The sequence below is a fragment of the Ruditapes philippinarum genome, unplaced genomic scaffold (assembly GCF_026571515.1).
Source record: "Ruditapes philippinarum isolate M1 unplaced genomic scaffold, ASM2657151v2 ctg6789_1_1_1_1, whole genome shotgun sequence".
Classification (NCBI taxonomy): Eukaryota; Metazoa; Mollusca; class Bivalvia; order Venerida; family Veneridae; genus Ruditapes; species Ruditapes philippinarum.
Genome location: NW_026858882.1, coordinates 84,501 through 97,776, shown reverse-complemented (window position 1 = coordinate 97,776; position 13,276 = coordinate 84,501). Strand labels below are relative to the sequence as shown.

The 13,276-nt window shown below is 31.4% G+C and overlaps 1 protein-coding gene across 1 annotated transcript; it reads left to right on the top strand.

Moving 5' to 3' along the window:
- Nucleotides 1–8,950: 8,950 nt before the first annotated feature.
- Nucleotides 8,951–11,443, top strand: LOC132754565 (uncharacterized). The gene is made up of 3 exons (XM_060745213.1): nucleotides 8,951–9,034; nucleotides 10,172–10,307; nucleotides 10,968–11,443. The coding sequence occupies exons 1-3, from the start codon at nucleotides 8,951–8,953 to the stop codon at nucleotides 11,441–11,443; spliced, it is 696 nt and encodes a 231-aa protein (XP_060601196.1).
- Nucleotides 11,444–13,276: the final 1,833 nt, after the last annotated feature.

The window sequence follows — 13,276 nt, the reverse complement described above, 5'->3', positions numbered from 1 at the left end:
CTCAGACAAAATTAAACCCCGGATAATTTTATGATGCATAAGAGTACTTGTTTGATCTGTTGATGTCTCTAAATGAATACTTTCGTAATTGTCATGTCTAATTTTTATCCATAAGCACAAGGTGTCTACAAGCTGAAAACCGTAAGATCCCATCAATAAGTTACATTTAAAAGCTTTCACCAGAATGAGAAAATCTTCTTATTGATGCGTAATCTTCTTAACTCCGTCTCAGACAAAATAAAACCCCGAATAACTCTATGATGCATAAGAGTACTTGTTTGATCTGTTGATGTCTCTAAATGAACTACTTTGTAGTTTTTTAGAGTTCTGAAAAATGAACCTAATTTATATTGGTGCCAAATAAGGAGACATGGTCGCGAGCCCACAACGATCCCAGAAGCACATACCTTAACAGCTAGGTTATATCTCTCTCTATTTATGTAGATGGTTAGTAAAAGCCTTTTATACTCTTTTAGGAGCATAAATGTTAAAAGCTATGCTGTAAAATTCTTCAAATCATGATGAAATAGTGGTAATATGAATTCATGCATCATCATCAGCAGCATCATTATCATAATGATCATCATCATCATTTTTATCATAATCGTCATTAGAATCTTTAAAATCATAGGCACCATCATCATTAATCATCACCATTGATGATGGTAGAGGTAAGGATGATGATGATGACGATGATGATAGAATAGAAACTGATGAAAAGGTTCTTTTACATTTTTCGCTGAAAACCAAGACTACAATCATACCTATCTGAGATCCACAGTATTTGAATCGTCTAATGCAAGCCATGAACCCCATGAAAAAAATTCCATGAAAGTTAAACAACAAATTAAAAAGAAATATTTCAGTTTTCTTATGTTTGAAGGAAAGACGGATTAAAAGCTGGAAAACGCCTTACATCCGACTTGATATAAGAGATAAGATTTAGTTTACGACATGAAATCAATGTCCTGCAACCAATGAAATATATCTGTTTCAGTGAGATTTTCAGTGATATCTGACGTGTGATGAGGCGGATAAATGTCTGTGTAAAAAAGATTACTGAGTATCACCTTCTAAGTGTAAGCGTTAGATGTTTGCAGATGTATGGTTTATTCGTCTGTAAATAAAATTGATTGCATATCGCAATAAAATAAGGTCAGGCGTATAATTGAACCCTGGGATGTTATAAATATTTACAATCGAGAGGATTTATGTGCCTTATTTCTATAGAAAGAAAGTCGATTTTTCATGTGGAACCTCTGTTCTTAAACATTTTTCAAAGTGGATTGACCTACAAATTGCACATTTATCCATTAGTATTTCAAGCGTTGATAAAAACATTAGAAATGTATCATTTGAATATTATACTTAAATATGGCTTAAGTTATAAAGTAACTCAGTATGAACATTAATTTTATATAATATGTTCGAAAGGAAAATAACAAAATATGATCTTCTTTAATGAAAGTGCTATAAATGCAATATTGTACAATATATAATAGAAAGAGCATCGAAACACTACGGGCGTAGCCCCCGAGTATAAATCAGATTGACGAGTGTTTTGACATCATATGTTCCCTTTTGTCACAATACGAAACCCCAGTACCCAATGAACGTGCATCTGAATATGATATTTATATCGCCATCTCTTTCTCTGCCGTCACGATAAGTAAACCCCAAAATGAGCTAATCAACGGATATGCTCTGGAGTGTGGGTACATGTAACTAATACCTGTACTCCAGTTAACGCACTTTTCATGTATATGTATACAATTACATGAATATCACAATTAATATTATATCTCAGATAAAGAAATTAGGTAAATCTAATTACCCAAAAATATTTTGCAAAATATTTATAAACGGTAAGAAAATTTCCAAGCGTAGCGCCGGCCATAACGAATTTTACGAATATTTTCAGGACATGAATTTAGATAGTAAAGAATATGAAAATTCCAATGATGACACAATTATGTAAAGAACTGAATACATATTTTACTATAGATGAAATGAATAAAAATCAGGCTGGGTTTAGAAAAAGGTTATTGACTTATTGATAATGTTTGTATTAAATACTCTTATCGATTTGCTCAGAAATAGTAGAAATAGTAAAGAAAAATGTTGTGTGCTTTAAATTTATAAATTTGAAATGTGCCCTCGACAAAATTTGGAGGCCAGGTTTAGGGTCAAATTATAATATTAATCGACAGTTTATGAACACAATTAAAAATATATGTGAAACTTAAAAGTCATGTGCATGTGTAAATGGGGATATGTCTAACTATTTCATTTATTATATTGGAGTACGCCAATGTGAAAATCTTCCACCCATATTTTAGTAACAATAATGATGTAACATACACGATAAAAGCGTTGTTTTTTGTGCATGCAGACGACACTGTAATTGATGCCGAAATAAAATATGACTTATACCATGGTTTAGATATTTGTAAATCTATTTTGATACGTTAATAGCTTTATAAAAATGTAAAATGATATAATTACCAATGGACATGCAAATAGATTTATTTAACAAAATTGTAAAACCTGTACTACTGTACGGCTGTGAGATTTGGGGTTTTGGTAATATTAATTGTATTGAAAAAGTACAGCTTAAATTTTTAAAATGTATTGTCTTTTTAAAGTCAAGAACACCTAATTGTATGGTGTACTGTAAAACTGGTGTTAAACTTGTATCTATCGAAATTAAATGAGCCGCGTCACGACAAAACCAACATAGTGCGTTTTCGACCAGCATGGATCCAGACCAGCCTGCGCATCTGCGCAGTCTGATCAGGATCCATACTGTTCGATATCAGTCACTCTACTTGTAATAGGGTCGGTAAGCGAACAGCATGGATCCTGATCAGACTGCGCGGATGCGCAGGCTGGTCTGGATCCATGCTGGTCGCAAACCCATTATGTTGGTTTTGTCATGGCGCGGCTTAAATGTCGAATTATATCGTATAGGTCTGACCTAGTCATACTACGACAAAACAAGTCACTTTGTGATATATCGTATTTTTTAAAAATAATTTTAATAACTCAGTGACTGTATCAATATTAAGATTTTAGTGACTAAAATTTGTTCAGAATATTATTTTGTATGAGTGTGGACTTTACAATATTCGGAATTATCCTGAAACTAGAACACTGTCCCTGCATTAACAAATGTAATTATCAAATATGAATAATTAAATAACTAAACAAATATATATTAAGTAAATAAAAAAAATCTGTAAGTAAATTAATAGATATTATCGAAATATAGAAATAGATAAATATGATAAAATAGATAAAAATAATAAGTTAAATAATTAATTGATTAATTAAGAAATGAATAAATAAATACATTTATTAATTAATTTAGAAAGAAAGGAACAAACAAACAAACAAACAAACAAACAAACTTAAATAATAAAGAAATAAATTCATGAATTATTTTAGGGCACATTATGCCTTAGAAACAAATTAGTTTTCCATTTCTTAGAAATGATAAATCATTAGTTTTGTTACATTCAAATAACAGTATAAGAGCTTGTTAATGCTTGTTTCCTAAACAAGTAGCACTAAATCTGATACAATTTTGTCACAAAAGTAACCAAATGTAAACAAAGTAGTATTTTGACTACCATACAAAATACTAAATCACTGTAATTGTACTTATTTCCAAAAGGCTTTAGAAATAATAGATGATTCAGGTTATTGGCGAATAAGTATCTTTTTTGTAAACTATACTAGTACACTGACTCCGGCCCTCATTTGTTGAAACCTTTAAACATGCGCCTTCATCCGATACCATGTTACATGTTTAACTGTTGAATACTGCTGAAGCCGGTGCTGAGGGACATGGATTTGCATTACCGTCTGCGAATCAGCTTTATCCAACCGAGCCTGCAAGATTTTCTTGTTGTTTTGGATGTTACTCAAGGATTCTATTTCTCTCTATTCATTCGACAATAAGTGAATTTACCCATCAATAATGAACGCAGCTGAACTGTCATTGTCAATTAACTGCCCACTGGGAAAAAATCCTGCCGTCTAACTAAGTGTACTGACCGTAATTAACTAAGTTAGCCATCTTAAGCTCTATATGGAGATTTCTGCATTTATTTAGTGTATGCATACAAAGGGGATTGCAAGTAATTTCTTTACATTATTTTATTATTTCTACTGGCGCCTCTACCGAGTCCAATGCTACAAAAAATGACATGATTCTTGCAATATCAGAGTAAATTTATTTCTGTTACTTCTGTTACATAAAAATTGTTGATTTTTCGTAACAAAGGTTGATTTTTCGTAACAAAAAAGAAGCCTTTTGACATAATTTCTTTGACCTAAAAAAAAACAAATGTATTTTTTTCTCATGAACGTTTTTTTTTTTATTATTAAATATACTATTTAGAGTGGTTCCATCTGTAGCATGAATGTGCTTTCCTTTTTCTTTTTCCCAAAGTAAACGCCTTATGTCTGTTGGACGGGAAGAATTTCTAGAGTTGTAAATTGTTTCTTTTAATTTCATAAGGATAGGATTATAATTTTTGACCCGTTTCGAAACAGTATTACAAAATGTATCATTCACTCTATTTTATCTGGTGCAAGGACATTTTAAGGTTATACCAATCATTAACATAATTTAAATCTTTTTTCTTGTAAATCACACCGTATTTGTAAAGTGTGAAGTCATCTGCGTTGACAATGGTATAGAGCTACCGGAAGCTATGGAATGGTAATGGTTGCTAAACAAGTATATGGTTGCTATGGAAAGTCAATGGTTGCTTTCGGAGTCACTAATTCCTGTGGAAAGTCACTGTTAGATATGGAAAATCAATGGTACCTTTACAAAGTAAATAGTTGCAATAGAGGTCACGGTTGCTATGAAAAGTCAATGGTTGCTATGGTAGGCACATATTGCTTTGAAAAGAACCTGGTTGCTGTGGAATGTCAATGGTTGTTAAAGATAAATTGTTGTTTTGGAAGTCACTGGTTGATACACAAGGAATGCATGACCCCTTCCCCTTCCTTGGTGAAGCTAGTTTAGGCCTCAGTGCTATAATGTAAACAAACTTGGTTGATGTCAACAAAATAACGTTGCAATCTAAATATCTAAGCTTTAGCTCTTGTAAGCTTTAGTATATAGATACAAGGAAATCCCATTACCACATGAGTCGGGGATTATGTAGACCCTGGGGGGTTTAATTGAACAAGTTTGGGGAAGCTCTACTAGACAATATTTCATGCTAAATAACTAAGAAGTAGCCCTTACAAGTTCTTAAGAAGAAGATTCGTGAAGTATTTACTACATAAGGACAATGTACACAAGACAAATAGTGATCACAAAAGCTCGCCTTGGGCACAAGCTTGAAAGTTATATTTTTATTTATGGTCATAACTACAAAAAACAACATTCAAATGACATATTAATGGTCGCTTTGGTAATAAAATGATTCAAAACTTTAAAACAACTATGTTACGGTAATGTCGGTGACGAACTCTGGATATAAGAAATGATAGAAGTATATAAGGTTCTTTTGTCGTTTTTTCTTCTTTAAAATTGCACCATAAATGTAATATGCGATCAACAATATTTTCTTACAAAATAAGTATAATTTATATAAAAAAATCATCTCCCAAATTATAGCATGAATAAAACGAATGAACTTTCAGCTTGAACAATACATTTTGGGTACAATTCTTAAAGTGATATTATGCTCATCCAAGGGTAAGTAAACAGGAAAAAAAAAAGAAATAACTTGACATTTTGCAATAACTGTTAATTTTCCTATGCTACTATAAAAAATTATCAATTATTCATGTGAACAACAGAAATTTCTGTAAATATCGTTTAGAATGTATCGGTAATGCTCAATTCTTTAAAAAAAAAGTGGGGCAGGATTTTTTTATAATTTAGGTAGATTTTATATTGTATCATACACATTTTTCCATTATCAATTATTTACCATTATAACAGCCAATCGTTTGAAGTATGATTCTTATTCATCTCAACTTGACATAAAAAAATAACGTAATGTCACTGTAATTACATGAAATTGAAACAAACTCGTCTGCGAAATGTTATAAAGTACGTCAAGCGCACGCTTTAAAGGCACATTATGCCTCAGAAACAAATAAAGTTTTCCTTCTTTAGAAAGTGCAAACATCAGTTTTATAATATTTAAACAGTGGTTTTAGTGCATGTTATATGAACAAATTAGCGCTGAATGAAAAATATCATAAAAGGGACAAATTGCAAACTTAAACTTGGCTTTCACAAGGGCTCTTTTTCAGAAATGAGAAACTCTAAATAATCTATAATATAATCATTATAAAAATGTTTTTCCTGTTTAATATTGTTGAGAAACAAATAATAGCATTCAGCTAACAAATGGCACAATCAAAACTATTGTTTCTACTCCAATTGTTATAAATATGTATGAAAATGTTAATCTATCCCACCATTTTTAAATAGTTGTTTGACCGTTTTCCTACTTGGCGGGCCTTATCTGCTAAAATTCTGCTAATATCCCTAAAATTTATCAAATGAGGGAGTGTTTTCAAAGTTTGCCTATTTTTTTTAAAAGTATATTGGTTGAGCTTGTCAAATATAAAATACTTTTACTGTCTAGTTTTTACTTTAAAATGTCAGGTACCATATTTGATAATAAATTCGGCATAATTAAGCCAAACAAATACCGAATATAATTTTTCAATGAAAATGAAATACTTTATTCTTACCAAGAGTGATCCTAGAAACACATAAATAATGTTAAAAAAAAAAAAAGAAAAAAAAGTTGCCTCTTCCAAGGCTTGAAACAATGCCCCCTCAATTTCAATGCAGTTGACTAGCCTATTTGAATACTCTTCAAAGTGGACGTAATGCATAAGGTGGGTCATACCTTAAATAGGATTAACTTTTAAGTGCACAATGATATTATGTTTCATTTTTTTTGCTATTTGAGGTGAAATAAATAGGACACGTTGCAGTGTATGCACCACGTTATACGCAGTTTTGAAATTTGATAGAATAATTCACCGGGTAATACAAAAAACCTTTTATTTTGCTATTCTTTTTGTTACATATTAAAATAAATATTGAAGTTCCATTAAGCTTAAAAAATCTTGTTTTTTGTCAAAATTTTTATTTCATTTTGTAAGTTTTGCTACAGTTTCCAAAAGGTTACTCATTGGCCTTATGGATGAGCCATATTTTGCTTCTTCTCCTGCTTTATTTGGTTGGTATAATTAATAAGTATCTTTAATATGTAGAAGTTAATATACCACTTTGTTTTACACCATTTCTACCGTTATTTTAAAATCTTGCACATTCAGTGTTGTTTTCTCGAGGTGGTAAGCATTTTACATGTCAGTCAGGTACGTTTTGTCATAATTTAAGACTATTTTCGGTTTATGTGATAAGAAACATATATGTCCTTCCATTTTAAGTTGATTTAACCGCCGAATAAAGATATTGAAACATTCGGTCATATGGCCAATGTGTAACTTTTTAGAAAGTGTATCAAGATGACAAGTTTTTTTGAGAAATAAAAATGAGCATTTCAGGAGCTTAATTGGCCTTTAGTACATCGTACTAACAGAACTAACAGTCTATCGTTCTATATAAACAATTTTATACAATAAAGAATACGCTATTTTAGATGCAGAAACGTCCATGATAGTTGCAGCATTTGATTTCGGCACATCATACAGCGGCTATGCATATTCATTCCGCGATAATTTTACGGCAATAAAAGTCAGTGAAGCATGGGGTACAGACCAAAGAGGCTATCGTTCGTCTAAGATACCTACCAGCATTCTCCTTTCACCAACAAAAGAATTTCATTCATTTGGATATGATGCTGAAAATAATTATTTTAATCTTTCTATGGAAGAAAATCACCATAATTGGCTTCTGTTTAGACGATTCAAGATATTTCTTTACAACAATGTGGTAAGCATGTTTTGTATCATAATTTGGAGATCCTCCTAATGAAAATGTGATAGAGTTTAATCGTATACACATATATGCACAGTGCCTTAAATGGAGTGCAGGTATAAGTTACTCGCACTCCAAAGCATGCCCATTGATTGACTAACTTTTCTGAGGTTTACTTTTTGTGACGACAGAGAGAGGAATAACGATAGAAATGTCACATTTGTATTTTCATTTATTGATTACATTTTTCAAAGATTTCATACTGTGACAACAGGGAATGTGTTTTTTTTCATTTTGCCTTTGATACAAAAGAGATAGAACACCAAAACACTTGGTAATCTGATTTATACCCGGGGGCTTAATCCCCTCGTACAAATCAGAAAACCTCGTTTATCGATGCTCTTTCTATTACTTATGATGGTGACTGTTCTCTTTAAAAACAAATATATTTGGCATCAAAGTACAAATACAGGTTAGAAAACATTGAGTATCTTTCAGAATAAGTCGATAGATATGAAATAAAGATACAAAAGCAAAACTATTTACCATGCCATGCAACTAAGGACATCTATAGTCTTTAGAACCGGCTGCATGATAATGATATTTTACAAGAAGGAAAACAAATAAAAAGAGTACACGTCTAAGCAAGATTGACTTTCAAGTTATAAATTCAAAGTTGATAACATTTAATAGAATACTGACTTGAAGATCTGCTGAAAAATATTAACTTTTGTAAAATATAAGAAGGAACCAATAAGTTTATAAACAAACATATCATTCCTGTATTGATAACATGATTTCCTGTTATTTAACATTCTTTAGAATCAGACAAATCTGGTAATGTTCTTCAGTTTTATCGTTGTATTTTTTAAATTTTGTTATACATGTACATCAGTTATTGTATAGATTATGTCCAGCATTGACAAAAGAAATTAAATACAGAAATAATAGTTTTGTTTCGCAACTTTAAAAAATTTAACAAAAAAGGCGACCATAGAAGACATAAATGGTGTATCAATGCCTGCCATGACGATTTTTGCCATGTCAATTCGCTACCTTAGAAACCATCTATTGAAACGCCTGGAAAAAGAAGAGCCATGGGTAAAAGAGAAATACATTAAGTATGTTTGACAGTACCTGCTATATGGAATGACACCGCCAAACAATTCATGCGGCAAGCAGCTGTTGAGGTATATGAATATTTATACTATAAATAAGAGAGCAACAAAAATATGATTTCAGTCTTTAAAATATTTGTTGAAATACAATTTAAAACAATGAAATATTTGAATATAGTCGCTTTAAACTGTATTTGTATGACGTAAAACCCATCAAAAATGAATGATATTAAACTGCTAATTGTTACAGTTATTAACATGTCCTTCCTGACATTCTCCGTCCTTGAGTCCTTTCCAAATTTTAGTTCGATGCCTTTCTCTGGGACATCCGTGTATATCCAACAACGCAGGAATGTGCAAATAACATAAAAGTAACGCCGACTCTGGTATGTAAACGAACCAAAATATAGCAAAAAAATATTCGTAACCAAAACAAATGAATAAGCGACTATGGCTGCTATGCCATTGGCTGCTATGACATAATGTTTTAGCCACTATTATAAATATTTACAGGAATATGTTTTAATATCATCCGTGAGAACGACAACCTGATCACTATTGTAATACACTTGTCATTTTAAACTTGATTTTCTTCATATTCGGTATATATTGGGCATTTTTGCCAAACTAATAGCATATAAAATATGTTTCAGAACCCGAGTCGCATTTATTTAATATAATATAATGTAATATGGTCCAAGAAGGGCAAATGTTTCAAATACACTAATATCAAAAACCATATGTACTGGGCTGAATTAAAAGATATCGACGAAACATAAATTCGCATACAATACGCTAGCCAGGTCATTAGTCTCACAAAAATGAGGTTTATAAATTAATAAACACTTTCAGGGAAATATTTTAATGAGGTTTAGAATATAATGCCTTGACAACGTAATTCAATACTTTCAAGTTGATTTTAAATAAAATATTGATATTTTTCTTTCCGTGGTGCTCGTTTCGACCATACAATTGCACACTTCTGTGCTACCTTTTGCACATTCTGCGTGACTGGATATACTCGTACATGGTGTGGATAACCTACCACTGTCTCTGGGTTGCATCGGGGCTGCTTTTTGTGAATGCCGTCTTCTCTAATTGATCTTTGTTCTTTTTTTAGGCAGGAATAAGCTCCTCACGTCTAACACTAGCTCTGGAGCCCGAGTCAGCGTCTGTCTGGTACACAAATGCAACAGATAAGACAAGGACCTTGTTATCTAAAGCATGGACACAGTATATGGTGATTGACCTTGGAGGTATAACATAAAGCGAAAACTCCTATTATTATACCGATATCCTTTTTTCAGGAGGCTAATTTAAACAGAAAGATTTATCTCTTAGCGATGTACACACGTCATCCATATGTGACCGAGCCGATACGACTCATTAGGATTCGCACTGCTTGAAAAGACTCAATGTTTTCTTTTCGCCCATGTTTGTAAATAGTTTCATAGTTATATATCTTTTGTTTATTTCATTTTTCAGGAAATTTATGGTTCCTACTTGTGCATGTTTATTAATAATTTTGTAGTTGTATATAAAAATATTCTGACATGATACTCCGATGGTAAATGATAATAATTAATTGGGCACAGATATCTGAATATGTGAGGTAATACAAATTTAATGAAAAAAAGGTTTAAATAGCATTATTTCTATTCAGGTGGCACTGCAGATATATCAGTATATGAATAGCAGATTGATGGCGCATTGAAAGATATACACAAGCCTAGTGGAGACTCGTTCGCTGGAACTAACATAAACGACAAGTTCTTGCATTGGCTAACCAAATATTTGGAATCTCATCTGCAGATCAATTTAAAAAGGAACACATGTATAGCTACACACACTTGCTTCGACAGTTTGAGATACAGAAAAAACTTGTGCAACCGGATGTAAGCATTGATTTCTGATAGTTTATGCAGAAGCAGAAAAAGGAAATAGGTCAACTGACGAAATTATTGCTTCTCTGGGACGCAGTCAGAAAACAAAATTTGAAGGAAATAAGTTTCATGTGAATTCTTCTGTAATTAAAGAGTTCTTTGATCCAACAGTAACACATTTGATTTCAAATGTTGAAGCCATTGTAGCGGAGCCGCGTATGAAAAATGTCAAAACTATTCTATTAGCAGGAGTGTTTAGTGAAAGTGAAATAATTTACGACGCATTTAAGAAACAATTAAAAAAGACCCACAATATAATACGACCAAGTGAGGCAAGTTTAGCAGTTCTGAAAGATGCTGTAATGTTTGGTCACATGCCGAATACTATCAAATCAAAAATTATGTCTTTCACATATGGTGTAGCAGCGTTGGAGAATCCCGATTACAGTACAAATTCTGCCTCAAAATGGTTGTTAGAAACAAGAGAGAAATTGTCGACGACAAGTTGACCATATTTGTTCGCAAAGATGATATCATAATAATATTGGACAAGGCGATTATCGGACATAGTTCCTTCATCCCAACTCATCCGCAAGTTACGTTTGTAACAATATTTAAGTCAACGAGACGTAACCCAAAACACGTCACAGACGAAGGATGTACTATGCTTGGAAAATTGAAGATCGAGCATCCAGAAGGGATCGAATACCCTGAAAGATAAAGAATTTGATGTAACATTGGTATATAGTGATAACGAGCTAATTATGAAGGCAAAGGTCATCAAAACAGAGCGTGAATTTTCTACGTATGTTGGTTGTTTGGAATAACTTGTGCACATGATTTATTTTATATATACATATTATTTAGAATAATAATGATATTCTATTCTCCCCAAAAAGCGTTTCTGTCAAAATACAATGTTTACTGCTTCAGGTCGTTATGAGCAATTACACTGTTTAGAAACGTATACAACGGGTAAACCTTTCTATGATTGCCAACTGCGTTAAATGTTATATATAATATGCATGAGGACTATCAGAGAACTTATTATTGTCATAAGAGATTTTAATGAAAATCATTTTAGCCTGGTCCAGAGACTTGGATTATTATCAAACAAAAACTGTAAATATAAACAGTAAGAGTTACATTATAATCTAATAAAATAATAAATCGAATATTAACAATAAACATATGTCAATCCAATAAATAGAAATCTTAACATTTTACATTTAATGACAATCGTATAACAAAGAAATCTAATATCTATAACAGTTAACGACATATGTCAACTAAAATGAAATAGAAATGTAATATTGATTGGCAGTCCAGTGAAATAGAAATCTTATATTAAGATTAGTTTACTGTTTTATAAAACTGTAATGTAAAGAAGTCCAATATTGACAATTGACAAACCCTCCCCCACCCTAACACGCGCACACAGGGCTCATATATTAAGAGTAGACACATTTTGAAAATCTAAATAAAATCGAAGATTAACAAAAAAGTTTCTGTTTTTTTTTTATCTTGAATTTTAAGCGTTAGGTGATGCTTCTCACTGAACGGAAGTGTTCCCGAATGTAAAATTATTTAATGATAAAATAAAGATATCAATATGTATTTTGACTTCCACAGAAAATAATTCTAATTAAACTAATTGTAAAGCAAAACAAAACCCAGTTTTTTTGCCTATGAGTGTTTTTTTTGTTTTGTTTCGTTTCTTAACTGAATTGAATTTTTTTTAAACTTATAGCATTTTGAGGTCTAATTGGCTTTTAAAAATATTTTTATAATTTACTGTAAGTGACATGATACTGAATTAGTTAAAAAAACTAATTGTATACGTTTTATTTCTAATTTTGGGGTATTCATGTCACAAATTTTAGTTTACAGTTGAAATAATATATGTTTTACCTTTCAATATAATCTTTGCTTTATAATCAAAGAGATAATACTGCTAAAATAAAGATAATTAACCAGAAATATATTTGTATGTTTTTCTTTGTTTTGACCCCATATTTACGTATTCCGAGCAAGCTAAGTTTATCCGAAATCACGTAAACTTTCATGAATATATTACATCCTGTGTAGCGAAGAACGAATATGCCAGCTTGAACAATAAAAGGATAATTCATACTCAATATTTTTGCTTCAATTCATGTTAAATCTCGGTTTTAGATGATGTATTTCATGTTAAGTGTACATAGATTAAATCTATCAATACTAAATAAATAATGTGTTGTCGATAAATTGCAAAAATGTGAAATGATAAACGAAATGCATTTGCAAGGTAAAAAAACAGTAAATATGAAATACTAGTTGTCCAAATATAATATAACTCTAGA

Bases quoted from the DNA above. Each gene is read 5' to 3' on its own strand.
- LOC132754565 (XM_060745213.1), top strand. From the start codon at position 8,951: ATGCCTGCCATGACGATTTTTGCCATGTCAATTCGCTACCTTAGAAAC. The intron at 9,035-10,171 runs GTAAAAGAGAAA...TTCTTTTTTTAG, and splicing joins TGGAAAAAGAAGAGCCATGG to GCAGGAATAAGCTCCTCACG. The intron at 10,308-10,967 runs GTATAACATAAA...GATTTCTGATAG, and splicing joins TATGGTGATTGACCTTGGAG to TTTATGCAGAAGCAGAAAAA.